At 41.4% G+C, this 22914-nt stretch overlaps 1 protein-coding gene across 1 annotated transcript in view; it reads left to right on the forward strand.

Annotated features, from left to right (window-relative positions):
• Positions 1–22914, forward strand: part of camkmt (calmodulin-lysine N-methyltransferase) — a 117107-nt gene that overhangs the window by 90103 nt on the left and 4090 nt on the right. Inside the window, exons 7-10 of the mRNA XM_069659059.1 lie at positions 3062–3128; positions 6835–6909; positions 14470–14533; positions 16372–16503. Coding sequence (XP_069515160.1) covers positions 3062–3128; positions 6835–6909; positions 14470–14533; positions 16372–16503 — 338 coding nt within the window. The remainder of the gene's footprint in view (positions 1–3061; positions 3129–6834; positions 6910–14469; positions 14534–16371; positions 16504–22914) is intronic.

Below are 22914 nucleotides of genomic sequence, written 5' to 3' on the forward strand. Positions count from 1 at the left end.
CAAAAAATATTGCGCCTCCTGCGATTTGAAAATTGCAATAGCCCATATTGCGAAACCTGAAAATGATGAACAATAACAGAACGTTATAACCTTCGTGAAGGGAGGATTTATTAAAGGACTGTTGTACTAAAGACTAATAAACTGGCAGCTGAGTGTGCAATTACACCAAGATAAGAGCTTAAGATAGACCTTTATTGTCATTGTAGTGCAGGAGTACAGTACAACGAAATTGGATGGCTGTCTTTACTGATGCAGAGATAGAAAAATAAATTCATACATTTAAAAAAGAACCACAATTAAAAATAATATTGCACATTGTGCCGTCCTTAGTATCGCACACACCCCTGTATTTCACATTTGCTCGTGGATGTGTAGTCCCATTGCATGGTGTTAATGTTCAGGTGGTCAAATGTTCATGTTGATTGCAGCTATAAAATAACTGACTGCAACCTGGTCTAGTATTATCCTAGCCTCATAGTGTCTGCTTAATCAGTCATAAATCGTTGTGCAAATTGTCCGTAATACACCAAAAGCATCTTGAAATTTAAACCGTTATTATTACGAATCAAATCTAGTATTTTTATTTCTTCCTGCTGTAGCTATACGCCGAATATTTTAGTGAAAATTATTAACTTGAAAAGACTGTGTGTTATAACCTTGGTGTTTCAGCCCTAAAATCCGAGATTGGTTCGGAGAGTGAAAGAAGAATAGCCACCCACCTCTATTATCTTTAGGCAAAGGCAGCAGATGGGCGCCCACAGTGACAAATACCCAGCACTACAGCTCAACATGGCATCTACCAATCCTAGCTGCCCACAATGCCATGTTAAGAGCACAGTAATTGCCATCCTGTCAGATTTTGTTTGGGACTTCATCTAATGCTAAGTCTGGAGTAAGGGCTTGATGAGTGTTTTGGAAGAAGGAACAATCAAGGTTTGTTTAAAATGTTTTTGTGTGTGGTTAAGGTTCAGGCCTATAATTAAGTTTTTTGGACAAATCTTTAGGTGAGTTTTTTTTTTCTTCTCGCCAACATTTGTTCTTTGACTGGCTTATTGATCAACTCTTACAAACCAGCTCTTCTTTTCTACCCATTTTACACTTCTCCCTGTCTAAACTCCTTTGTATGCTCTTTTTTCTTCCCATCTTCTATCATCAGTCTTGTCTTTTTTTCTCCTACCATCCGCCCCGATCCTGCTTTATTCACTCAACCAAAAATACACACAAAGAAAAGAACCAAGAAATACACACTCTGATTTGCTACATTTGTTTCACAAAAGCAGGAAATATAAATACACATTTCTTCCCCATTGACCGACACGGCGCTTCTATATTTAGCTGCTCTTACAATATATCCATCTCATCCGGCTACAGTTCTCCTTTACTGATCACAATAACACCCGACAATAACATTATGAAGCCTGTAAAACACACGCACACACTCAGCCACACAAACAATACGCCATTGACCGAGCGCTTTGTTTCACAGAACAAACACACAGAGAGAATTGTAAGTGAAATCATAGCGAGAAATGGATCGAACACACACAGAAAGAGAAAGGGAGGGCTGAGAAAGACGGATAATTTCTTCTGGGCTCGGCCAAATTGGCTCGTTCACACACTGCCGGCACTGTGTGGCGTTTCCTCCCGCTGCCGGTCTTAGCCTTGCGCTAATGGCTCACATTGTTTGTCTCACATGCATTTATTGTGCTGCTGGTGTTACAATGGAAAGAGATAGCGGCTTGTGATATGGCTGGGTTTTACACAGTGAAATAGATGAGAAGATATGCGGGGAACAGAAGTTGTGAATAGACGATATTTAGATATGGCTCGAGAATGGAATTCCCGTTTCCTTCTAAGTTGTTGACCTCATTTATGTAGTGCAGATACACACACACAAATACACACCGCGCAGAGGAGAGACTTTGCTGTGACCTTGAATACTCATGTTGGAAATCAATTGAAATGTTCCATTAAGAATGATTGATGCATGTCGTTGGCTGCTACTTGTCTACTTCAAGTGATGGGAGCAAATATTCGTCCACTTTAATGTTCAATCTCACTTTTTCCTCTTTATTTCAGTGTGTGTGTGTGTGTGTGTGTGTGTGCGTGTGCGTGCATCTGCTGACCTCTCCCCTAGTGGTGTGCTGGTGATGAGATTACAGTAAGCTGCTCTGCTCTTCGCCCTGTCATCCCTATGCATAACACACTGATGCACAGGTGTCCGGCATGTGTGTGAGCGCTCATGCTTGTGCATGTGTATAAATGTGTGCTAACCTATATTACTGTGTATCCGTGCCCCTTTGATTTTGGATTGGCTCTCCAGTTATCAATCCATCTATCAACTAATCACGCATTCCTGCTCCCCTCCCTCTCTCCCTCCCTCTCTCTCGCCCTCTCGCTCTCTGTCTTTGTCGATTGGATTTGTCTCAGCTCTTTGCGGGCTTTAAAGACAAGGAAATCCTAATTGAATTGCTTTGCAACTCCACAAGCCAGTGTATTACGAGACAACTTGACATCAATCGCCCTGCCTTTGTGTGCGCTCATCTGCGTGTGTGTGTGCGCGTGAGAGGGTTACGGTGTGAGCTTGTGTATCTGTGGTTAAAAGCCTTCCCATTGATCCAGCTAGAGGCTGCTGTGATCTGCTCCTGCAGGCCGCCGCTCTGTCCCTGGAGATCATCTCTGCTCACTCATGTTGTCTCTTTGTGGGTGTCAACTATGTGTTTTAACCCAAAGAAGGTTTTTTAAGTTGTTGTAGATCTTTTGCAACATGACACACCCCAATCCAAAAATCTACCATTGGGTGGCAGAGAAGACAATTTTTAAATCCTACATATGGTGGCTTTAATTTTTTAGGCCCATTTTTGTATCACACAATTTAAATACAATTAACTTAACTTACACTCATTTTAAACAATTACTAAAATTCTCACCAATTATAGACATCTTTGGCTGTGTGTACTGTATGTAAAACAAGGACATTTATTTCAGGTCATATGGGAACTTTCAGCATTTTCCTGTGATAGTGTGTGTGTGTGATGAATCCTTGACCGTGGCACGTCAGATGTTCAAGGGCTGGTCGAGAGAAACAGGCAAGCTGGAAAGTTCGGGTCAACACATGTATCCGCCAGGTGAGACCATTTTCTTTAGTCTTTATAGACAGATACAGATGTAGATAAGAAAGTGCTGTACATGAGCAGTCAGATAAAACACTAGACTGTGTGTAGTGTTTGATGAGGTGTAAACATTTTTAGTTGAAAGTGGGTCAGATATTGAAGTGCACACATTTTTAGTTCGGGTAGCCCCAGTGAAAATCTTAAAGAGGGGGTATTATGTTGTTTCACATTTTAAGACATATATATAATGTTACAATGTTGGATGTCCAGACTGAACGTGGGGGAAGTTTCAAATCTGTAGGTTAAAGTATGTTGGAGTAATCTCCAGGCTTCTCAGCTCAGTCTGCAGGCTGCTGTGAACACCAGGTTTCACACAGTTTTTTCTACACACTGCGCTCTGTGACATCACAAAACTGGCCAGTCAGAAGCTAGTGGGTTTGTAGGGGCGGGGTTTCTTAAAGAGAGTCGTTTCAGACAGAGGCTGTATGAGGGCCTGTACAGAGCACCAGTGTGAGTTTTTTTTAACTATAAATTATGCTAAGCTACTCAACAGGTATCAAAGTGAAATATGAAGCTCGAAAGTAGCACAATACCCCCCTTTAAACACACATATATTATACATCCAGGCTTGTATATCTCACTTTAATTAAAAACCATGCGTAAAAGCCACATGTGGAATAAGGTCCATGGTAAGTAAAGGGCACAAAAGCTACACAAACAGACATTTTTCATGACAGCACAGTTTGACAGTTTAAGATGCTTCAGAAGAGATGCATGTTGTGGTGATTTCTGGACTTTTGCACATATTTTCAGCCCTTAAAAACCTGAGTTTACGTTCAGACAAATGCAAATATGTTATCAACTAAGTGAAGGCAGTTAATTTTTCTGGTAGAAAATCCTTATTGTCATCTCAACCAAAATGTTTCCTGTTTCAGATGCCCAAAGGTTGTTACTTCGGGCCCTGCAAAGACTTTGACTTAACTATCGACTGCCTTTGTCATATAACTGAAATATAGCTTTATTCATGTTTATCAAATATCTTTAAGTGATGATTTTGGACCAACTCAAGGTGGGAAAAGCAAACTTTGACAATAGTTTTGTGTGAATTAAATGAAATGCTTACCTACCATCTTTATGTCTTTACATTTTAAAAAGGGGTGATGTAAAACCAAACCATGTGAACTAAATACTCTTATAGTCATTCATCAAATAGAGTGTGTGCGTATGTGTGTGTGTGTGTACATGCGCACACAGTCATCTAAGCAAATTGATTCCCTTCAAAAGTGGCTTCTCAGCCAGAAACCATCAAGATAACTTTCCACTTCCCTTACAGACACACACACACCTCATACAGTATGCAAGGACGAGCTAAAATGTAGTTAATTGTTGTCTCAGTCACACAAAAAGCATTTCCCCTTCCTCCTCTCTCTCTCGCTCCCTCTCTCTCTCGTCTCTCCCTCCTGCGCATATTTACACGAGTGGAAGATGGAGTGAAAAAGTAAACGTATAATTAGGCTACATTACTTTGATTGTTTTCTTTTCAGATTATGCCTGCTGTCATCGCCGCACCGCGAGAGAGGGCGAAGGGCACGATGCGATTGGACAAGGGGAGGGAGAGGGAGGGGCATGTCGCGTGATGGTGCGCGCACATGCATGTGTGTGTTGGGACCTCCTGCCGCGCATCGAGATTGTGTTTCTAGCCGGGCCTAATGTTTTGTTTACTGAGTGTTAATAATGCCTAATTAATAATCCCCCACTCTGCCTAACAGACTGAGAGAGAGAGAGAGAGAGAGAGAGAGAGAGAGAGAGAGAGAGGGAAAATGGTGTGGAAAAAGAGATGCAGGAAAGAGCTCTAAATGCTACACAGTGTCAGCACATCGCCCTCACACAACCTGGAGCATCCATATTCTAGCCGAAGGAAGAGAACTTAATGATTACTGTTAATGCATGACATGTACGCTTTAATATTTAGCACTGAAAAGACAGAAACCACGAGTGACCAGGGAGTAAATAAAGTCATTAATGGCAGACTGAGTGACCACAACAATTGCGATTGAGACTGGTGGACACGGACAAACATGGCACTTCAAGGCAGAGTGAAAATTCCTTCTCTCATAGCAAACCTTTTTCATTCTCTACCAAAATACAAAACCAAACTGTCATCATTTTTTCCCCTTTGTTTTACTTTTTCTTTTTTGGCATTTGCCTTTAATTGATAATCGATCTGAAGACGATAAAGCCTCTGGGGACGACGTTGAACATGTCGGGTGTGTAGCCAGCAGTTAGCAATATAAAGGACTTCCCGTCAAGACTTCCTTTTCCGCCTGCTGCATTGTTTACAGAAATTGTCTTGTGATTTACTTTAATTACCTTTGCTGAAATTTCAACATCATGATGCAGATTAGTAAAAAGTAAAAATGAAGCTTTGTCAGGTCTGTCCTTAAGAGGAGAAGAAAATTTATTTTAAAATCTTTGTTGAACGGAGGTTGGATCGATCTGGTGCATTCGAGGAAGTCTGGAAATCTGAACGGCTTTTGTGACACTGCGTCAGGGAATTCATCTCAAGTTAAATTTTAGATCTAGAACAGATTGTTAGCTGAACTTACATGCAGCTGTCTGTTTATAGAGATTAATAAGAAGCACAATTATTGATTATGGATTACATTCGGCCTGCTTTTGCTCTCCGCACAAAACAGAGTGATACATGAGATACGATGGCGAATATATAAAAAGTTTTAACGGTAAATACCAACACTGCTGCTGCAAAAAAGGCAAGAAAGGAATGTGCAGTATGTGCTACTGTAACTGCACGGCCTTGTTCTGTGGCTTTACATGCGTAACATTACATTCCAGAAGTTTCTATATACATTTCCTCAGCTGAGGATCTATTCTGCCCGTGCAGAACATCATCAGGAAACAATTATTGTAAGGACGGAAGAAAGGACTTTACAGCAGATTGAACCTGTGTTGGTTGATTAAATTAGTTTAAAAAGAGAAAACGTTTTGACGTCTTTTAAAAATAATGACTAAAAAACCTGAACCTAAGGGCCAAAGGCTGGAATCGAACCCAGGGCCGATGCAGCGAGGACTCGCCGATCTACCAACTGAGCTAACTGGTTCCCCTGAACTGTAATAATTACTTACGGCAATTGACAGAGAAGCACCTCGATAGGTAATGAAATTTAAAAAAAAAAAAAAAATTCATGAAACTGAACTTGGTTATTATTTTTTCCTGTTCTCTTTCAGCTCTCACTATTTACTGATTCCTGAGAGCAGATCCTATCATACACTTTCTTCTCTCGCTATGTATTGTATATATTGTGTACTAATGTGCAAACCATTTGTTGTCTTTTTCCCCACATTTTGAATCAATTTTCTTGTATTGTAGAGCATTTAAAACCGGCTTTGACTCTAGGTTTTCCAACAGTATATGCAAGAGCAAGAGAGTGGCCATTCCGTGCGTGCGTGTGTGTTTGTGTGTGTGTTCACATGGTATAAATGTCAAGCCTCACACCTCACAGGTGACATGTCTTCCCTCCCTGACACTTTCTCCAAGTCTCTACTGAGGCAGAAAAACAGCGGGTGTCAGAGGGAGAGGTGTCGGGGTTCAAGAAGCTCAAAGTGTCGGGGAGAGAGAGAAACGGATGTCGCTCGCCGTCTTTCTTCTTCCACAATCTGTGCAAACACTAAACTGGTCTCTGTTTTATATGTGTCATTACAGGGTGGTGAGGTGGGACTGTGAGATGGACATTTCAGCACTGGAGGGTCACTTTGACATCGTCATGTGTGCAGACTGGTAGGTCGGCGCACAACACGCACACACTCACACACTCACAGATCTGTCTCTGTGTGTGCGTTTATGGCTTTAATTTTTGCGTTTTTGTGTGACAGTTCTTGCACGGCCCCCCACCAGCGCCTGGACTTTCCCCTGCCTTGTCCACACATGCACGCACACACACACACGCACACACACATATGCTCAGATGCCCGCCTGCCTCCATTTTACACCAAATTGCCTCGTTTTCATGCTTGGTGTCCCAGCAAATGGATGACTTAGGCAAATTGCAAATAATTGCGCCTTGACAAGGAAGGAGACACAGTAAGATAAAGAAAGAGTTGAGGGCGGATGGAGGGAGGAGCAGAAATGGAGATGGAAATGGAGAGATAGAGCAACATAAACATAACAATTAGCCCATCGGTCATTGAAATGTAGATCTTGTGGCCAATCAAAAATTACATGGTTTTTATGGCTCAGTTGTAGTGTGCGAGGTGAAATGCATCGTGATTTGTCACGTACTGTGCACAGAGACATCCTTGGAAAACATATGAAGAAAGGAAAGTATGTCTGTAAAAGCAATTGGGACTTTGTATTGTTCCTCTGAAAAAGGTCTTAGACTTTTCTTTATAGCAGATCTATCGAACCATATGGATTGAACAGCCTTGACTTGTTTACCCACACACACAAAAACACAAAGACATGACTGTAGTGGTAAATAAAGGATAGAAAAATAGAAATGATTAGCAATCAAAGAAAAACTTTAGTTGTGCCAGCTACCAATTAGCCACAAAGTGTCCTTTTTTTCAGCATCCGGCCTCCTTGAAAGCTCCTGGTTGGGTGCTGCCGAGGGACTCAGATGCTTGTACCAGCAGTGATTTAGAAATTTTAGCCGGTTTAGCTCAGTGGGTAAAGCAGGCTCCCCGTGTAAAGAGGCTCAACGCAGCAGCTCAGGTTCAACTCGGCCCTTTGCTGCATGTCATCCCCCACTCTCTTCTCCTGATATTTCCTGTCACTCTTCAGCTGTCCAATCAATAATGGCAAAAATAGCCCACAAAATATTTTTAAAAAAAGACCCAAAAAATCAGGAGGTCAGGGTGGGTGCAGGTTCTGTGTTTGTGCGAGAATAACATCAGATTTTGAAGGAGAACACAGAAGGGGGTGTTAGTTTGACCTCAACAAGGTTCAGGCACACCTGTTAATGACTCTGGAAAAAGAAGCTCCTGAACTTTAGCATCATGCTTCTGCAAAGAGGTCAGAAGACTTGAGAAGATGGACCATGTTTACAAGGTGGCTATTCTGCTCTGATGTCACGCTCAAGTTGGGAGGCTAAAATGCTGTTCAGTGGCATACTCGTGTGTTCCAGGTTGAAAATTGTATAGATGTAGGGAATCTAAACAAACATAATTTAACAGATTTCAAAGACAAATAGAAAATCCACACATATTTGATAACACGTTACCTTCAGTCAGACAACAGCAAATGTTTCCATTCAGCAGCCTCTAAGCTAATCTTACCATTAGCTAGGCAGTGGCTGAATGCTAACATTACTAAAAAAAATTAACAGATAGGAAAGGTGTAAATTTCCTAGCTAAAGGTGATGTTAGCTAGAAGGCAGTTAAATGCGAACATTACAATTTTAAAACGTACAAGAAGAAATAGGAAAGGTGTAAATTTCCTAGCTAACGGTAATGTTAGCTAGGAAGCAGTTGAATGCTAACATTAGCTGTTGTCTCATGGTAGCTAATAAGTTATCAAATATGTTGTTACCCATAACATATGACTCCATGTCCCTTCAGATTTCCTCTATTTATTTTCTCTTTAGTTGCTGATCAGTTGGGAAGCGTTGAAATGATAAAGAAACTATTATTTTCCCAACCTGCCGAAAATGGTGAATAGTCATATTCAGGGCGGTCAGAAGAACTGACAGACGAACATGACGGTTTGACAACATGTAGGTCCGGTCATGGTCCTTTAAGCTATTTCAAGTTCTAGAGGATTTAAAAGCATTTACGTCCGTTTACAATCACACTCATACACATGCTGAGAAGATGGACACACGCCGTTGGCTGAAGCTAAAGTACTTGACTATCAACCAGCTTCACAAACACTGTACAAAATGAGCTTGTGTACGGCATGTGTGTATCTATCTGCACGAGTGTGTGCATGTGTGCTAAGTGCAGCATTAGCAAACTGCGTTATCATTATTGTAATGTCACGGTCATTACAGGTAATAGTCAGGTACAACACCCAGAGAGAGAAAGAGAGCAGGCAGCTAATAGAGGATATTTTACAGTGGACTGCTGAACATGCGCGTGTGTGTGCGATAGAACGAAGCAGATCGTGTGAGAACGGAGCAAATTGCACGTGAATTTCTTGATATCGCCGGTTCTTCTCAGACGCTTTGAGTCGGTGCCGTGTGTGCGCTGCAAGTACGTTTTTCTGTGTGCCATCTTTTCCTGCATGTGTATGCGAGTGAGCGATTGTGTGATAATTGCAGTGGCGGTGGTTGAAGAGTGATGGCTGACCGATTAACGGGCGCGTCATGGTGATGATCACCTCCGAAAAGGTCAACAACGCGGCTTCCACTCCGATTAATTATAGCTCCTACCTGCAGCAACGGAACCACCGCTGAGAGGAGAGCGGAGCAGACGAGAGGAGGAGAGCAAGGACAGGAAGAGTTCGGTGTAACATTGTGTATCTGAATGTGTTCTGTGTATCCCGCAGATCCTTGAAGGGGGAGCAAAAGAAGAATTGTCGAGGACTTTTGACATGTTATTTGAGTGCTGTTAAAGTATGAATATGGTACAGCTTCACCCACTACGACATCGCACCACTCGAACCACATATTGTGAATTGTTTCTGTCTGATGTTACAACTGTGGAAAATATTAGTGTGAATCAAATGTTAGCATACAGATAAATGCGGTCTCAAGATATTAACTGTTAAGGTCATGCAGCTATAGTCACCAGTGTCCTTCTTATATTACGACAGCATTCGTACAAATACAAACATACATTGAGGAAGACAGATATACTCTGCTGCATTTTACACTCACCCACATTCTTTGAACGCATCATCTTACTCACAATATGCACGTCTTGGTCTTCCTGCTATTTTCTTAAGAAAATAGTGCTTAAGATAAATTTCATTTCCTCATCGTGGAACAAACAAAGAGGACATTTAGAGTACACAGTAAAGCTCTGAAATATAACAGAAGGTAAAAGATACGATCACACAATTGAGAATAAATAAATCATATTCTTGCAGAATAGAAGAGATGCAGAGTTTAACACCAGCAGGCTGAAGCTGAAAAGCTTCCCTGTGCCCTCATGGCTTGGAAATATGAAATTTTTCAGTGCAAATACACTAAATATAGACATTTCAGTGAAGTATAAGCTTTGTAAATGTTTGAATTTAATAATATTTTTAGACTAGATATCACACATTTTAATGAGGGACAAGGGAGTAGATGTGCTGTTATGAAATAAGTCATATCTTATGAATGGATATTCTCATATTGTGCATCAGTTTCACATTGTTGGGTGTTAATTGTTCACAGTGAAAAAGTGAAAACTGCATAATTCTGTGTTTTTCCAGAATAACATTTTTAAAAAGGTCGCCTCTGAAATGGGCCGTTCAGAACAGCTGCAGGTCTCTACGTAGAACCTTGCTTTCGCTGAAATCAACCAATCATCATTCACCGTCATTTACCTCAGGTGGCTGTCTTGCACTGGCTTGTAGTCAAATCGCTGTCAAGATTTCAACTTACCATTGCGATACATCCTGGCGAATGTGGCTCGTACATATAAGGCCGAAATACCGATCGCTAAGCTTTGAATGGCAAACGGCTTGTGCGTTTCAGGGGGAAGGAGAGGCTCCGAAAAATAATGACATTGAAATATGTATACAATTTTTTAAACTACACAAACTTTGCCAACATGATTAAAAAACACTTTCGAATAATAGAGCATTAATTGCAAAAATATGTCCCCTTTAAGCTGTTAACAGAGGAGATCTTTCCAGAAAGTAACACAGTAGTTTGTACATGTGTGTGTGTGTGTGTGTGTGTGTGTGTGTAATGCAGACACACAGGGAGAGGGATTCCTGCAGTGTGCATGTGGGTGGCAGAGGATCCTTGGCTGGGATGTTGGCATGTCTGCTGTCTCCAAAAGCTGTCCATGTGTGGGCACTGAGATAAAGCCCTGTCTATGTGTGTGTGTGTGTGTGTGTGTGTGTGTGTGTGTGTGTTGTTTTTCTACTATAACTGTGTCATTTGAATCTTCTGTACATTCACATGAGCTCTTTCGATGTGCACATCTCGTTTGTGCTTTACTCATGAGCTGACTGTCACACATACTAGATTTGATTAGTAACTTTGGGCAACAAACGTTCAAGAAGCTTCATTGTAGCCTTCTCCTAATGCACATAAATAAACCACCTCTCATATTAACCCTTTGTTTCGCCCTGAGGAAACTAAGGTGTATCTGATGTAATGTTTCCATGCTCTCACCCCTTCAGCTTTGACCACATCCTGCATGTTCACATACGTCTGTAAGCAGACAATTATAGCTGCAACGCTCTCTCACACAGACACACACACCCTATGTGACCTTTGACCTCCAGTCAGTTGTGACTGGAGTTCACTGGGCTGTCTTGGGTGGGAGGGGTCAGCGTGAGACAATAGGCCTGTGACAGTCTGGGGGCACCACAAGTGACCTTAAAGTGACCTTAAAGGGGAAGAGCACTCAATTTGAGAGACCTGTGTCTTTATTAAAGAGTGACTCCCTGTTAAACAGTGTTATTGACTGTGAGACAGAACCTCCCTCTGCATTGTATACATTTTATTATCTACGTTTTATTATGTGCTTAATGTTATGGGAGGGCAGTAACTTAAACTCAACCAAAAAAAATAATAGCAAGTGAATGCAAATTCATTTTTTGGCAAGTCAAGGCAATTTTATATAGCATCTTTTACACACATGGACCATCAAAGTGCCTTATAAAAATGGCACAGAAACACATTAAAGAAAGACATTATGAAAACATTAAAATTGCATTTATTTATTTCTCATGTACAAATGTTATTGAGTTAGTTGTAGACATCTGTAAAGCAAAGCTTTATGCCTTTAACTGTTGCCCTCCTCCTGACACGTTGTCCTTCCCCTGCCCTTAGCGTGTGTGTGTTTCAGCAGTTACCTCCACCCAGCGAGCTCACTTCCTTGTTTTTCTTACCACTCATTTTCCTGTGAACTGATATCTGTGGCAAAACAAACCAAACACAAACCTCTCACCTTTCAAGTCAAATAAACTTGGCATCCCCGTCTAACCTTAAAAGAACAATAAACTTCACACATGCGTACGTACACCCATCCTGGGTTTGCTACGAGCTCATCATGGTAAGCCCTGTTTGTTTACCCATTTTCATTCACCACCTCCTATGTGAGGAAACCAGGCTATTCAGCCATATTAATTAAATTAACCAGGTAAATACTCAAATATAGATATCTGTAGGTATGGTATAGAGAGGATAGTCTGTGATGTGCACCTCTCGTTGTTTATTCGAATCAGAGGATTTTGAAAGAGAAAAGGTCAGAGGTCATGATTTGAAAGTTCCGTCCAGATTGGCTCTCCGCTGGCCAGTTGGACGGATGTGCGGGATTATGTCAAATCTGCACTGTATTGTTGCATTTTAGTCAAATTACTCCACTCTCATCTGTGATAATAGGTACACACAAACATGCACACTCCTACAAACACACACACACACACACACACACACACACACCGCTCTACTTACTTTCATAATGGATTGGAATTTGGCTTTGCGGATATAGAGACAGGTGTTACCTTGTTTAGATTGGAGTCGATTTGGGCCTCTGGCTGTCTCTCTCTCTCTCTCTCTCTCTCGCTCTCTCTCTGTGTGTGTGTGTGTGTGTGTGTGATACATGATGCATGGATTCTCATCCCAATCAACTTGTTTCAAAAGAAGAATTATATGGAGGAAAAAGACATTATACTTTATTTTAATTTGTACATATACGACACCACATTAACTTTTTTATGTGAGATTTATACCTGTTTTATAGCTCATATATTATTTTCACGAAAGTTATATAAATGTTCTTGTATGTCCTTTGAAGATCAGATTTTTTTGATTAATTAGCTTGTTTGTTGTTGTTGTTTTTGTAATTCTTTTGTTAAAGAGTTAAACAACTGAACATTATTACAAGACCTCGTGTCACACATGTTCTTTCAATTGTGTTTGTAACCCTGACATCACATTTCTCGTATATCAGTGTTAGAATGAGATAGCTGGAACTTTATTGTCATTTCAGTGCAGAAGTACAGGACACGAGTTGGATGGCTGTCCTTACCGGTTCAGAGCTCAATAAATAAATACAAAACTAAACCACAGTTAAAAACACAATATTGCGTCCTACTTAATATTGCACACACACCATACAGTATATTGCAGTATGTATGTATTACAGTAGCATGTAAAGCAATGCCATACACACCACAGCAGTTATAGCCTTAGCTAATTTGTCTTTAGATGGGCCTTTAAAATACATATACAACACAAAATATATAAGACACAGTTCAGAACACGGACTCAATAAATACATACATTCAGAGCACAACACTCATGGACAGGACAATACAATATACTGTACAACTAATGAACGATCCAACCAAACCGTTAAACAAGAAGCACCAGACGATGGTGATCTGGTCTACCTTTTAAGAAGAGTGCAGCGTGCCATTCGAAGAGGAAGTAGATGTAGACGAACATTGTAAAAACTTTTTGCAAGTTAAACATTTGAGCTTTTGTTTGTTACTTAATTATGTCCCAAATAGCATTAAGAGATATTATTTTTTATCAAGGTGGATGATTAAACTTTATTAAAGACATGTTATAGATGTACACAAACACAAACATGAATGCACACCATAAACACCCTGATAATCTGGAATTAGTCACTTTAATTACTGAGTTCTGTCAGACTGTGGTCTTAATCATATTGTTTGTGAAGTTGTTTATATGGAAAAACACACACATATTAACACACACTCTACCTAAGACACACAAGCAAGTTACAGCACCGTGGTGTTTAATGTGTGTGCAACACGTTTATTTGATTTTATTAACACTTACTTTTTTGATTTCCTTTCCTTTGTGCTGTTTTTTGTTCTTATATCTTCATATTAACTTCAGAGCGCACACTCCAGGTATTAATTCCCCAAATTCAAGGTGCTTTTGCTGCTTTGAAGTAAACCAAGAAGACGTGTGAGCACGTAAACGTGTGTGTGTGTGTGTGTTTACTTCTGCCGATGGTATCTGCGCACGCTGGATTTTCTGATGTTGTGCATTCCTCGCGGTGCCTCTGCAGCAGGCTGAGGTGGAAACTCAAACGTAAACAAAAAGGAAGAGCATCTTACTCATGCAAATTGTTTTTCTCCCTCCTTCCTGTTGCTGGATTTATTTGTGAACAAAAGAAAATAAATAGCCTGCTGCTTTATCTGCAGCTGCTATCATCAGAATGCATTCTAACCTGGCTCTCTCTCTCTCCCTCTCAGTTTGTTTCTCGACCAGTACAGAGCCAGCCTGGTTGATGCTATAAGGAGATTACTGCAGCCCAACGTAAGTGTGCCTGTGTGTGTGTGTCTACTGTATATATCTCTGCTTATCCCCTCCCTCTAAATCACCCCCCGCTCTTCTCAATCATAATTAGGCCTCGACCAAAACCCTATACACATTAATGGTGCGACCGGATTAATATCATGTAATGCTTTAATGCTTATTATGATCGACTTGAATGCATCGCTCTGATCTCCGTCCCTCTCTCTCTTTCCTTCCCTTCATCATGAATCCGAGGCAACTTCTCCCTTTTGGCCCCGCGATAAGACCCCACGCTGCGACAGCCAAAGCAAATGGGGGGAAAAAAGCAAAAGGGCTGGAAGAGATAGGGTTGAGGTTTCTATTCATCTGAGGGAAGAGGGGGACGTTTTAAGTACAGAGGCCGGACCGGTGTAGGGAAGATCTGTGTATGAAAAGGAGGGGAAAACAGCACTGAAGGGGAAAGAGATAGGGAGAACAAGAAGGAGGAGAGGGGAAGGAGTGAAGAAAAGGAGGAGAGAGAGGAGGGGGGATGGTGAAGGAGGAGAGATGGAAGGAGTTGAAAACAGGTTTCTCTTCATTTTAAATCCCACAATGCATCTTGTTTTAAATATTTTATAGATGTAGAGTTGGAAACATGCAGGTTATAATGTGGTTTTCAGTTCAACACAGAGTCATTAAAGGATCAGTTCACCCAAATTACAACAAACAAAATGATCTCAATGAGCAGAAACCTCCCTGAATCATCCACATACCTTGCTGTTAGCTGTTTTCACTAGAACTACTTTTTGCAGAAGAAATAGTCCCTATGAAAGCTGCAGATTGCGTGCCTGTGGATGATCAAATGTCAGCCTCGTATAACAAAGTTTCTCCACACACGGAAAATGAAACTTTCCCCTCAATTAGGTAACACGATAGATCAGTGAGGAAATATGTTTCTTTGTAATTTGAGGGAACTGACCCTTTAAAATCTTCTGTATTACCTTTGTTAGAAACGGTGGAAATGATAAGCAAACAAAAGCGCACATAGAATCAGATATGAGGCCCCGGTTGCAGTGGAATGCAGAAGCTGCTGTGGTCCGATGACGGGCGTGACATCTGGCCATTGTTGTACATCTGTGTGTTAAGTCTTCATGTCTCTCTCTCTTTAATCCACAGGAGATAATTCGGGGGCTAATATGATTTGAGTGTCGGCCATCAGACTGTCGCTGCCACAACAAGCTTTGCCAAATATTTAATAATTTGCTAAGCTGATTAAGCAATTAACAAAGCAATTAATTCTCCCATCTAATGGCACTAATTTGTTGTTTCTGACAAAGGTGGTCCATCCGGTGGGCCGGATCCCCTTAATCAGCTGATTAGTGCTGCGTTTGTTTACTGTGTTTTTTCTGAGACAGAACGCGACTGGATATACAGATGAAACATCATCTGTCACATGGAGTGATCCTGCTGTTTGCTCTGCCTTTGTGTTCATGTAGCTTAAGTTGTGTCAGTGTGTGTTTCACTGTGTGTCTTTTCTGTATGTGTGTGTCTGTGTGAGCGTCCCTCTTTGCTTCATTTAATTAAAACAATAAAAACACGATCGACATGAAATGAAACTGAAAGCTGAAGGATTTCAAAGAAACTTTGAACCTGTTGGTAATCCTCTTAGTGTTTGCAGGATGTCAGTGATGCACGTGTGCACACAAACACTCTTTCTTCCTCTGTGTGTTTTTCACGTGTGCTCATGTACAATATGTATGTCTCTGTCTTTGCAATTGTATTTTTAAAAATCAAATGAATAGTGTATAAGATGTGAAAATGTAACTTACGTTAACTATCCACTTGTAAAACTACTCACCCTCCTGTCGTTTCCTGTGCAGGGAATGGCGCTGGTGTTTGCTCCTCTGCGGGGTGAAACTCTGAATCTGTTCTGTGAGCTGGCCCAGCAGAACGGACTCTGCGTCTCTCAGCACCAGCAGTACGATACTCAGGTCATGGATGTTCACTCAAAGGTAAGAAGCATGTCTTAGAAATGCAGGACTGTTGGACCGAGAGCAGGACTCCAAAGCGCTTTACATTGATGATTTAATTAATCAATGTTTGGAGGCAAATAGGCAAAAAAAGTGTGACTTAAACTACAGTATCACAGTAACACAGTACCAGTGTACGTGATCATCACCACTCAAGGTTTTCTGCCCTGACTATTTGCCACCAACACTTTCTGTGTTGACTTGCTTTAAACGAGGTCACAGTACTGTTGGTGTAATTTTTAAGTATATATTCAAGTCCACTTTAATAGTGTAATTACATGGTATATGTCTGTTGAGATGTTTGATGTTTGTTTCCAGACTGTTTTTTCTTCCTAAGCTGAGTTACTCCGTAAGAACCACAGCAAAGTCTTAATTCTGTGCAGAAACGCATTGAGCTAATTGAGACAGCTGAAGCCTTACATATTCTGTAGCTGAACTTTAACAGTGGTTATAACGTAAGATAATTTAGTTTGACTTAAATGAAAACCTGGTTAATACAGTTAAATTCCTTACTGGGAAATGTGCAAAATATTGCTACTTAAAGTGGTAATCTCGAAGACCTCAGTGTCATTCTCTTTGGCAGCACCTATGGCGATAAACGATAATTGCGGGAGCACACTTCTTCGATATCCAGACAGTGTTGCATGTGTGACGTCCTCCAGTTGTAACACTCGATTTTCCTCGCTGACGGTCGCTTTCCTTTTTAGACTGTTTGCCTTCATCTGAATTTGTTTCTTTTTCTTTGGATTTTCACTTATTGTTGAAGTTGTATCTGTAGTCATCGATCTTTTAGTAGTAGTAGTAGATTACTGTTTACTCGCAACACTTGCAGAGGCCGGAAAAGCAGCCGCTTAGCTCGACCTACCCTCTCTGGCAGACCAACCACTGCTGGGTGATGGAAAATGCGTCACTAACTGGGCGCTGCTTGTGATTTTTTTCCGCAAAAGTCGCCACAGACACCCAGTCTTACCTCATTCGCCGATAGATAGAGACTTAACAGACGTTTATTTACATGAAAATTTTCAAGATTATCACTTTAGTTAAAAAAAAAGATCCCATAATGTGCACTCAGCTTTATTAAAGCTGTTTCATGTTAGAAACACTTTGTGAGACACACAGGAGCTAAAACAAGCTGCCTTAACTCGGCACCATGAGACAGACAGAGAGAGACGGACAGACAGAAAGGGACAGTGAGAAAGAGTAAAGGAGCGACAGAAAGCACATGAGTAGGCCGTGTTAAAAGAAGTGGTGTCCAGCTGTTAACCCCATTACACACACAGCTTCAGAAGAACAGGACAGCAAGGAGCGGGCTAAATTGGTGCACACACGTTCACCTACACCGGTGGGACAATTGGACAGACTGGCCATTAAAGTGCCTGTTAAAGCAGCCTGAACCTCAGCATGGAAAATCTCACTCCTCCTCTGCTTTTCTTGTCCTTCAGTAAATTTAGCAGCAGCAATCACTCCCACACTCTATAGCTAGGTGACTATCTAGGACCCTTTCAAAGCAAAAATTCAGGTCACACATTTACAGGATGTCTGACTCAAGACAGGTTTAAGGCCGGCCTCCACACCACCCCGCATTTAGAGGGTCCATGGCCACTCTTCTAATGTGACAAAACCAGCTGATCCTACATCAAATCCCAGAATGCCTTTCTCAATTTAATACTTCTATGTTACATTCTCGAGTCCAACCATTTTTGATGATGAATGTGATCTTTTGCTGTATTGATGGAGAAATCTAAGTGCTTCTGCTTATGGAGCTTTTCCCCGACTGCCTACATGTTCCAGGATGCATTGCAAGTAGCAGCAGCCTTGGCCTCAGCTGTGTTCTTGGCTCTAAAAAATATAGCTGAAGATTCTGTTGGCTAAAGTACTGTAAAACGTATTTTCGCCATAACATACAACACAAGAAACAACAGAGACTACGAATCCCAGCTGAAATAGCCTGTAGTTCTTTCAGGCCACTAACTACATCAAATGACGACGCTGGTGCCAGAGGACCAACAGATTCTGACACTGCGTTTCAAAGACACTAGCTTGTGTGAAGTACAAAAATGACACAATTCCCAGACTGGAAAAACTGTCCTCAGTGAATCCAAGTATTGACCAAATTTACGCCTTAGCAAATCATATAAGTAGTATATGAACATATTTTCTTGTCGAGTTGAATTTCATGTTAATTTCCCCCTCTTGGTTAATGGTGGCAAATGGACAAACACTGGCATTACAATTATCTTAGATGAGGTGATAAGATAGAGAGATTGTGAAAGAGCGAGAGGAAGAAGCCCTTTTTACACTGCAGTTCCACCACAGCGCCGTAACGAAGCTCCCCCCATTACGCCACCTTTGCCATTTTGCATAGAACCAAGCAATGCCAGCATAAAGCCTAGAAGACTGAAGGTAACAGAGGTGTAATAATCCCGCCTTGAACTGGCAGTGTATAAGGGACTGAAGAGAGTGGTGGATCAGACAGGAAAGTCTTAAGCCCCTTTTATTATTATTACACCTCTGAAGCGGAATGGTGAGGCGAAATCGTTTTGCCTCTGAGCCAGCATAGGAGGTAGGAACAGAGGTGTAACAGAGACAAAACAGCATCTGTGTAAACAGCAGAGCCGGTAGGGCAAAACAGTGCAGTGTGTGTGTGTATGTGTATGTGAAGCACGTGCTGTTTGTTTACACCTTGCGCGCGTTTTGCTTCCGCAACGCCGTGTTGCGTTGTCTAACGTAGAATGACAAAGGTGGCATGAGGACGGAGCTTCTGTACGGCGCTGAGTTGGAACCACAGTGTAAAAAAGTCAACAAATAAGTCAACAATCAACTTGTGAGTCATGGAAGAAGAAAATATTAAAGCAGCTGGTTTTGGCCTGGTTGAGTAGAAGTGGCACAAAAAAAGGTGAAGTAATTTTTAAAAAGGACACAACATTTTAAAAAATATAAAAAAACTGGGGACTCAGAAAGAAGAAAGAAAGGAGGGAAAGTGAAAAAGTTAAAAGGCAGGAAAAGAAAGAAGTAGCTCCAGTGGGATTAAAGTGGAAGCTGCCGTTGCCTGAAATTTAAGAGAAATACAACTTTGTGTGAAAAGCTGAGGGGAGAATTGATTGGGCCTCAAGGCCACAGAGTACAGTCATTGAATAATCCTAATGGTTCAGCACCTCAGCCGCTTACAAAAATCACCACTCAGGCCTCCTTTAGTGGTGCGAGTCGCCTGACAGCAGAGTGTGAACGGTGATATTCACACTCAAATTGATGCAGGATGGAAAAAATATCACCCTGAAATTATGCTGTTTTTTTCTTTGGCATCAAGGGGACTTGAAATGCACACTTCCATCTTTGTTACACACACACACACACACACACACACACACAGTAGGGTCAGGTGCTGCGTGTGGATATGAGGACAGGTTGAAGTGCCCCCCTCACATCTGAAGGTGATTAAGTCTCCTCTGCTTATCTTCTGATGAACACTCTGAACCACCCCTGTGTGCCTTTTTGTGTGTGTGTGTGCCTGAGTGACCATTCAAGACTCACACACACACACACACACACACACACACACACACACACACACACACACGCGCGCGCTAAGAAACAAGCTATATCACAATCCCACACAGACCAGACATCACTCAGACAGCATTGGCTAGACATTACACACAAACACACACACCACATGATGATATCACAGCGAAACATACACTACTGCTGCACACACACGCGCACATCCAAATGAGCAGCTGCTGCTAATTTGCACTACAGATTAGCTTCCTTCAGCTATATTTGCTTTCAGTGGGTGGACCAGAACACAAGAAAAATGCATATCAGAACCGACAGTGGAACACACACTATGGATTTTCTTTCATTGAGGCTTAAAACAATCAAAGACGTCTCCAGCAGAAGCAGGTGGATCCATTTAGAGGCAAAAAAAAGAAACCACAAAGCTTATATAGTATTCTTTTTAATACTGAGGAGTCGAGCTGGTAGATTGTGAGCACAAGCCTCTTTATGTTTGACTAAATTACCCTGTTCTCTTACTGTCACTCTTTTAACTAAGCAGTTTACAATTTGATTCAATTTGATTTTTATTTTTCATATAAGCATTTTTAACTCAAAAATACGAATCAGTTTATCCGCTGTAACTTTAACAAATGAGGCTTAGCTGTGCTCAAATAGTTGTAGCATGTCAGTGTCAGCAGGCTGACCGCTTAAATCAGTATCAAGACACGAAAAGACTTTCAAAACTAAAAGCTAATCTAACTAATAATTGCAAATTTTAGCAAATGTTCATGGAAATATTAAATAAATGTAACTAAGTTCTACTGTTAGTAGTTAGTAGTTACTTTGTTCTACATTTTGGTTGGATTCATTAGAATCTTTAGCATACAGTATATAAACCATGGATGGGACAAAATATCAGTAAGGCAATATATCGTCGTCCTGACTCGTGCAATCCAACTATCGATAGACTGGCACCAGATATCGATATCTTAATTTACAAATATACGGCACTCTAAACACATTTCACTGCCATCACGACTCTTCACGGTGGTGCTTATGACATGAATGAGGGTCACTTGAATGGATATGAATTGGCCAAAGAAGACATCTTGACCAGATCAGATATCTTGATGTATCGTTATATGATTGTATCGTACCGTACTGTATCGTACCGTACTGTATCGTATCGTATCGTACCGTATCGTACCGTGTTGTACCGTATCGTACCGTACCATACCGTATCGTACCGTACAATATCCTATCGTATCGTATCGTATCCTTCCGTATCCTATCATATTGTACTGTATCGTACCGTATCATATGGTATCATATCGTACCGTAACGTACAGTACCGTATTGTACTGTATCGTACTGTACCGTATCGCAGCGTATCGTATCGTATCGTATCATATTGTATTGTAACGTACCGTACCTTATTGTACCATATCGTATCGCATCGTATCGTATCGTATTGTACCGTAACGTACCGTATCGTATCATAATGTATCGTAACGTACCGTACCTTATTGTACCGTATTGTACCAATATAATCATTTTAATTCTAGCATGCTTTCCACACCACTTCCATCCATTGCACTATTGTCTCAGTGTCTACAAGTGTTTTTGTTATTGTTTTTGCACTGTATATTGTATATTATATTATGTATAATGTATTTTTTTACAACATATATATTTTTATCTGTAGGCCTGTACATAGTAGTTTAATAGTTTAATGTTCATGTAAATAGTTGTTTAAACCGGAGTCAAACTCCTTGTCTGTGCACACATACCTGCAAATAATGCTGATTCTGATTCTGATCCTGAGACAGATTTTTGTAAAGAAACAAGCCAGCAGACCGCTCCGATCTTCAAGCTACGGCGTCCTGTATTTGGTTGACTCTCCACATGTTTCATTTAGGCCGAGTTTACTTCTTTTCATGCTCCCAGAGCGACTCACAGGCTCCTCCATCTGGCACAGACGCTGTTAAACAAACGTACCCCACATAGCTGTGAGTACACTGGCATCCCTCGCTGTGCCAGATCCGACACGCGTCACATTCGATTTTGTTTGGAACGTGCAGCCTGTCTCAATGTTTGCTTTGCGTGTGTTCATGTAAAAAGAGAGAGCGAGAGAGAGAGAGGGGGATGATTTTAGCAAGTTCTTTACAAACCATCTCCAGACCCCCTCTGCAGTTTCCCAAACATGCACACACTCTTTTGCTCTCTGACACACACACACACACTCGAGGGACTGCAGACAGCAGGCAGGCCCGATGTGCAGCGGTAGAGCTTTGTATGTGTGTGTGTGTGTGTGTGTGAGTGTGTGTGAGTGTAAGGCGTGTGCTGGGACGGGCAGACAGGGCTAGCGCGTTATCCTCTTATCCCCACTGTTGTGGAATAGAGAGGCAAGCAGCTGGAGGGACTGCAAGCAGCCTGATAATGCCAGCGCTATTTTCTAACCCGCCATCTTAATCTTGTTACTCAAATGGTTGTGAAGAGAGAGTCATGAATTTTAATTTCTCTCACTCACACACACACACACACACACACATATGCAAGAGAGTGTGTGTGCACGTGTGTAGATCCCCCGTCTCCCTCACATGCATAAATAGTATCCCCACTGCGTCCATGCACTCACACTCGCCTCCTCTCTTTCTGTCTCCCTCCTTCATCCCCCCTCCCCTTTTTTCTCTGACATATCTTCCCTCACCCGTCTCCCCTCTCCCTCCCTCTGCTCCCCCTCTATATCTTCCCATTTCCTACATCACGACCCACTTCTCTATTTATTCAAGCCTGTCCCTCTATCCCTTCCTCTACTCGTCTCTCCATCCACCCAACCCCTCATTCTCCGTTTCCTAATCCTGCCGAGAGAGACCCCAGACATCCGGTTCATCC

Source organism: Semicossyphus pulcher, unplaced genomic scaffold, assembly GCF_022749685.1.
Source record: "Semicossyphus pulcher isolate SPU_LCO1_2020_fin unplaced genomic scaffold, fSemPul1.0.p SCAF_12, whole genome shotgun sequence".
NCBI classification, from domain to species: domain Eukaryota; kingdom Metazoa; phylum Chordata; class Actinopteri; order Labriformes; family Labridae; genus Semicossyphus; species Semicossyphus pulcher.